The sequence below is a fragment of the Branchiostoma belcheri genome, unplaced genomic scaffold (assembly GCF_001625305.1).
Source record: "Branchiostoma belcheri isolate BF01 breed outbred unplaced genomic scaffold, Haploidv18h27 scaffold116, whole genome shotgun sequence".
Lineage (NCBI taxonomy): Eukaryota > Metazoa > Chordata > Leptocardii > Amphioxiformes > Branchiostomatidae > Branchiostoma > Branchiostoma belcheri.
The window spans coordinates 1032523-1039347 of record NW_017802558.1 but is presented as its reverse complement, the minus strand read 5'-3'; the positions used below and the strand labels follow the sequence as shown (position 1 = coordinate 1039347).

Here is a 6825-nt window from a genome sequence, read left to right as displayed (position 1 = left end):
GCGACAGTGGTCGCTGAAAACTTGATCTCCCTGTAAATTGTGTGTTGGAAGAAAGTTCAACATTTTACTAGAGTTTTCCACAGTCAAATACATTGCACTGATGCACATACATCGCAATGAGTCTTACACACAAATACAACAAGTACGCTTACATGCAAAATTCTAGAACAAAATTCTAGAAACTCAAAAACAGAAGACCCATCATCTCCAAGTATGCTCTATCAAAATAGCATCATATCTATGATGCTAAGTATCCATTGACTGAGCACGGTTAAGAGAGATTGCACAAACCTTAATAGATTATCTTTTGATCATCACATTGCTGTCTATTCATATCTGGTTTTTCTTAATATTAATGAGTAGCTTCCAGTAGGAACTTAGTGGTTAGAGAAAACACCGTTTTCCGTCTATTAAGTCAATGACATTCAATCGATGCAAAAGATGCTATTTATGGATAATGTACCAGGAATTTTTTATTCCAGGACATCAATTAGACAGTGATTTTGTGTCAGAGTTGGAAGTCTCCAAATGAATGTAATTTTACTGTACTTTTTGTGCTATGTATTATGTACTTTTAAATGTATTTGAGCCTTGGAAGATTAGCCCAGCAGGGCTAAAAGGTTTCGAATTAAATGAAATGAATATTATCAAGCAAAAATACGTAGTTTTGCAGAAAATCTATTCCTTCATCTTCTAGTTTTTCTGCTTTCTGGTAGGTTCGCTTCTAGACAGGTTCAAGGGGCATACATCATTACATGTAGGCTTGTTTCCTTTGATTTGGGCTTTATATCAAGACAACCTGTACATCAGCATTGTTTTCATTGTGATATGGATATGTAACATTCCAAATATGGTCCCCTTTGGTGGTCGGTAGGACAGAATGGAAACTAGAAAGATAACATTTGCAAAGCAAATGCATAATGTTTACCTTCGCATATGGTCTGCTTTGTTAATTCTTACTCAAACACATTCATAATATATGGTGACTAAACGGAGTCTAAATCCCTCCTGCTATAAAACTGCAACATGATCTAACCCAACACTAGTTACCATGGTAACAGACATCTGGTTCAGGTCATTGACCTTATTTGTTTGGAGAAGACGAGGAAGAAGAAGCAGAGCAAAAACAACATGTTTTCCTTCTGTGAAGGTAAACATAATTACAGATTAACTTGTAGCAAGTGAAACTAGATATAGAGTGGCTAAGTTACAGTCTCTACTCTAATAGTTCTTGATCAATTAGATATACTTTTATTGATCTCTGATGTTGTTTTTTTTTCCTTTGTACTTGTAGCTAGCACCCAAGAGTACAAAGATAAGTTGCTTACTTAGTTTTATTCACAAAATCCTTTCTTAATTGTTTTTTAACTGTGCGTGGAATATCGGCAGCAACAATTTGACAACTCACAATTTCACAGGCAGGCTCACAGACTCAAAATATGCCACACTTGTTTCTGGCAATTGCCTATAAAAGTTGATACATGTAGTACTTTATATGTCTTCTGAGTACCGTGGCTGACAGGTACATATTGTCACAGTATTGATTCAGAAGTAAACCATCTTGGGATTCATACTATGTATGTTAGGTTCAGAAGTAATGAACATTTGTGTACAAGCCAGTAGGTGTTACTTCCCCCATATAAATAGTAAGAATCCCAAGATATTATACGCCAACAGTGTTACAATTACGTTGCATCTAGCATGAAAGTTTATCTGAGTTGGTAAAATGCATAATGAAAATTAAACTGTTCTCCAACTAAAGGCACGATGCCAACCTTCACTCAACCGGGACGGGGGGCGGTACCGACTTCCGACGAACTTTGACCCAGTGCTGACGTCTGACGTCACGCGTGGGTAAAAGTCACGTGTCCACCGCACTCAGATCATAAAGCTGATGAAGACTAAGTGATTCGGTTGAAAATTTCTGGTTAGTTATTTTTCGTGTCTTGAGTTGGAGAACTGTTTAATTTTCATTAAATACGTTGTACTTGTTGGCCACGGTATCTGAAAGAATTCCACATGCCTTCCGGAGACATGTTCTCGTATATATATATGAACGTTATATACCTGACCTAGTTTGAGCCGCTGAAGTTAAACTCTGCTTTCGTGTAGGATTCTTTCGAGAGTTTCCTCTTGGGGCTGAACTTGCCCGAGGCGGGCTGGATGGTGTGCCAGCGGGCGCTCTCCCGGGCGCGGGGCTGCAGCGTCTCGTTCCAGTGCGCCACGCCGGACGGAGGGGCCGCGGGGCCGATCAGCACGCTGCCGATGACGCCGTCTCGGGTGTAGATCCTGCCCCGCATCACCACGAACTCCAGGGAGTAGTCCTCGACCTGAGGGCGGGGAGACGGAACGGGAAGAGGTCCGTGTAAGTTAGGCGGGTACAAACCTTCTCTGGGCGGCTGGTTGTAGGATGACCGGCAAAAGAACGCGTTAAACATTCTACAACCTTGGTCGGCTGCTGTTTGGGGGACGGTTCTGAGTGTGTGAAAGAGTACTAAAGATAGAATTTACCAGCATAACGTAAACGAAAACATCAGAAGGCGTTTCAGCACCAAGGAAAGCATAGAGGAAGCAAGAATAAACGTCTGCCCTGCTGTGCACTATTAGAAGATCGTATCCTTTGTTGAGACAAAAAAACAAGTCTCAAAGACATATGTCTTTATACTAACCATGCTCCAAAGTACGACATTGGCATGCGCAGTTAAAAGTGTATTTGTGACTCTCAGCTTAGTAAGGCAGCTAAGTTGTTTCTGACCTGATCTGAGGGAATGTCGAACAGGAAGGGCTGGTTCCAGACCGGGCTGACGCCGCTGGCTGACTTGGTCTCCTTCGTCTCCTTCACGTTCCCACGGTGGAGCAGACGGACTATGATGTAGTGATCTGTATGACGAACAAAATATCAACCATTGGTTAGCACCCCTGCTATCCCGTTAATTTACCAGAAAGAGATTCAAAGCTACTGTATCAATTCGACGTTTTTTTGGCGACGTCTCGGGGAAGAGCCTAATGGTAAAGTATTGTGTGCAGTTTGCAAGAATTCTAGGAATGGTACAGGCATTTTGTCCACAGGAATGGAACGTGCACAGGCATGTCTCTGACCCACATCTATGCCCACATTCCTGGAAACCCTTGGGAAGACCTCTCTGCCCCGATGGCCCTACTTTCTGTGATTCCGGGGCTCGTTCACTATACACTCAGGGAAGGAGTGCACTGTATCTGTCTAGACTTACAGGTACCAAGGCTTCCTCAAAATCATGAAATGATGGCAGTGCCATGCAAACAATAACTCTAACAGCAACCACCGTCGCCATGGCAATGTATGTTTTCATTACCAGTCTTGTTTCAGAACAGATCCGTTACCTGCTGTCCCAGGTACGGGAAGGGACATCTTCTTCTTGGTGAGGTTCTCCGCTTTTCTGATGAGGACCTTCATCCTGTTGGACATGGCCTGATACTGCAGCAGCACGAACAACTCGCACGACTTCGCCTTCTCGTCAAGATCCTCCAGGTCAAGCGAAGAGGAGATCTACAAGAAAGTAAGAAGGCACTTGAAGACACTTAATGTGGTTTATAAGGCCATGTTGATTTGATTACATGGATGACATCCTCTGGAAACCTCAAAACGGATGCGAGCGTGCGAATAAAACAAAGTGTGCATGGAAAAAAATGTTGCCTTCATTATGAAATCTAGGTGGCCATCAAGGTTGAATAAATGACTAAACACACAGAGAATATGGTACAAATGATAGAAATTTTGATTTCTTCACATTTTCTTATTTTCCTTTGGAATTGATTTTGGCGTTCTAAGATATAAGTATCGTTCTCCAATATTTTTTTTTTTGCAATCTTCGGCATATATATATTTGGTAATTTTGTAGTTGCTTTGTACGATTTACAGTATGGTCGAACCTTTTTTTTTTTGGAAACGGACGAACATTCATGCAAGTTGTTTTTCCCCAAACAGGCTTACGGAGTAGACTGACCTTCCTGAGTTTCTCTCCCTTGGTCTTGGACGACTTGAGTTCCCTACTGAAGGTGGTGGGCACGTCCCTGCGCTCCCACTCCGCACCCGGGAACAGAACCTCACCCACGAACCCGTCCTTCTTATCCCACAGCTGCTTCACGTACACAGCAAATCTACAAACGGGCAGATCACACCAAACTTAAAGGCATCGAATGCGATTTTAGGGCAGCAAAACTGGTATAATTCTGAATAAGGCAATCTTCGTGATATTGACACATACTGCTTCACATTAGCACATTTGAGTCAGCATTTCATACTTTGGCTTTTAAAACTGCAGATGAGTCCTTTTTCTGGGTGGTACCTTAAAAATAAGCCCAGGGCCCTTCCAATAACCATTTTCCGTCAGAATTTTGGGAATTTTTGCTCCATGAGGGTCAATTGGGTAGTGTGGTTTCAACTTAGTATGTAGATAAATGACTAAAAAAATCAGGTTTCCAAGCCCTAAAAACTGCACTAGATACCTTTAAATGATATGAAGTGTTTGTCAACTTCAGGAACGTTTCGCACTAGTGATATACTTATTCTAACACAAAATTCCTCACTAAGACTATTGTGAAGTGTGACGTCAACACTGGGACAAAGGTATCTGGTAAACGATGTCGGCCTCCCTCGCGGTTGAGTGAAGGGTGATGGGCCCTGATGTAAATATAGCCTCTATCATTCCTCTCGTGAAGTAGTTCGGTGCCCAGTATTCTTACAGTGTCACGTGAAACAGAATGTCCAGATACCTTTGACCCAGTGTTGACGTCACACTTCAGAGAAGCCACGTGACAAGTATATTGAAGAAGACCAGAATGACTGGTCGAAAGCTCAAAATGAGAGCAATCCCTTGTGTTGGAACTAAACTTTGAACTTCAAACATGTAATTACGTATACCAACACAGATGAACTTTCATGATAATTCTTGAACAGTTACCTGAGGTGGCAGCCACTGATGTCCTCCCTCTCCATGGACTTGAACTTGAAACTTTCGTTGAACTGCGGGTTGAAGGACTTCCTGCGGATGGTAGTCTGGACGGGCTCCTGGTGGGAGGGCAGCAGCCACATCTTGACGAAGGCTGCGCTCTCCATGCTGAAGGTCCGCGGCAGGTTACTGACTCCGAGGATGGTCACGGTCAGGGTGTGATCGAACGCCGAGTGGAACAGGCTGAAGTGCAGCGTGGTCTTGCTGCCGGAGACCGGGGGGAGCGGGCCTCGGGGCGGGTCGGCGTCAACCGCCGAGGACGACTCCTCAATCAGACCGTCCTCCACGGACTCGAGCGTCCTGCTCCGCCGGAGATTGTCTCTCTTCCCGAGCAGCTCGGCGGAGGGAGGGTCCGGGCAGGAGAACCGCTTCACCCGCGCCTCGGCAGGGTCGGGCGTGGAGGGCGGGAGGAACGGGGTGGACGTCACCGAGGAGACGGAGGAGACAAACCCGGCGGGCACGTCCGGCGGGTCCAGGGTGTACTTGATGCTGGACGAGGACGTGGGACCGAAGGGGGTGCCCTGGAGGGACACGGACAGGCGCTCGGAGGGTTGTCGCGCCTTGGCCCGCCGGTTCCAGGCTCGCAGCCGCCAGCAGATGGTGCAGCCGAGCAGCAACAGGAAGCACAACACCGCCGCGCCAACCGCGATCAGCGTCTGGGCATAGGCTGGAGGGAGAGACATGTAGTCTGTCAATAAAATATCTCCAACACTAAGCACACAAAACAATCTCCAAGTAGATCTTTCGGTGGCTGCAAAGACAGTATCAAAATTGGCCAGGCTGTATTCATTTTGCCAGGCAGTTACCAATTGCCACCTGAAAATCTGCTCGCGTTAAAAATATCATACCAGTACTAGTACAAGACCTATTGAAACGCCCCAAAACATGTAAAAAGATGTATACGTAGAGAGTACTTAGCATATCTCAACTACATGTACTTCTGTCCGATTGCTAAGGGGGTTAATAGGGTTTTCGTATTGGTACAGAATTTTATTGCACGACAATTTGCACGTGGTACAAAGTATGGTAACAACAAAGGAACAAAGTACAAAAAAGAAGTATAGAATAAGACCTAATATATAGCAAGATCTATTTATATACGATGTCACTTACAAGGAAAAAGAAGCATTGTCATACTTTCGGCTGATTATAAAAACGACAATACAAAAATATACCACGACGAATGTCCTATTTTTAACTCAATACACATACTCCATAACCATTATCGTATTTACATATTAACTTTGCCAGGGAGACGTACTTCTGGTTGCCATGTATTATGTACAGTCCGTACGCTGTAAGCTTTTTAGTTGAAGTGGTTAAACATGACTTTGTGAATAAGGAAGGTAAACACGCATGAAGGGGAAGAACAAAAGACAGGAATACATGCACTGTATGGCATGGAAACAGGTATAAATATATTCTCATTAGGACTCACTCAATTTATATCTAAGGGTCAAGGATTTTAGTATTTACACATCCTACCACAGCGTGGAATGTACGCGTAAATATACACAGTTGAGGAAGACTTAGGTCCTATATGGAATGCTAAAAGCAAAAATTGCAACATGATGTAACCTAACTCTAGTTACCATGGTGATAGACGTCTGGTTCAGGTCATTGGCCTTACTGGTTTGGAGAAGAAGAAGAAGGGGAGACAGAGCAAAAACAGTATGTTTTTCTTTGGTAAACATAAATATATTCCCATTAGGACTCACTCAATTTATTTCAGGGTCAAGGATTTTAGTATTTACACATCCTACCATAGCGTGGAATGTATGCACACCGTTGAGGAAAAGTTAGGTCCTATATTAAACTTGAAAGGCAACAGAATGGC

General features: G+C 43.7%; 1 protein-coding gene across 2 annotated transcripts in view; it reads right to left on the bottom strand.

The window, feature by feature from the left end:
• Nucleotides 1–1079: 1079 nt before the first annotated feature.
• The window catches only part of LOC109462432 (synaptotagmin-4-like), a 39071-nt gene continuing 33325 nt past the window's right edge, over nucleotides 1080–6825 (bottom strand). For both annotated transcript variants that reach the window (XM_019758986.1, XM_019758987.1), the window contains exons 2-6: nucleotides 4941–5655; nucleotides 3984–4137; nucleotides 3361–3526; nucleotides 2756–2880; nucleotides 1080–2330 (exon numbers count right to left, since the gene is read on the bottom strand). In XM_019758986.1, coding sequence (XP_019614545.1) covers nucleotides 2073–2330; nucleotides 2756–2880; nucleotides 3361–3526; nucleotides 3984–4137; nucleotides 4941–5655 — 1418 coding nt within the window. In that variant the 3' untranslated portion in view covers nucleotides 1080–2072. The remainder of the gene's footprint in view (nucleotides 2331–2755; nucleotides 2881–3360; nucleotides 3527–3983; nucleotides 4138–4940; nucleotides 5656–6825) is intronic.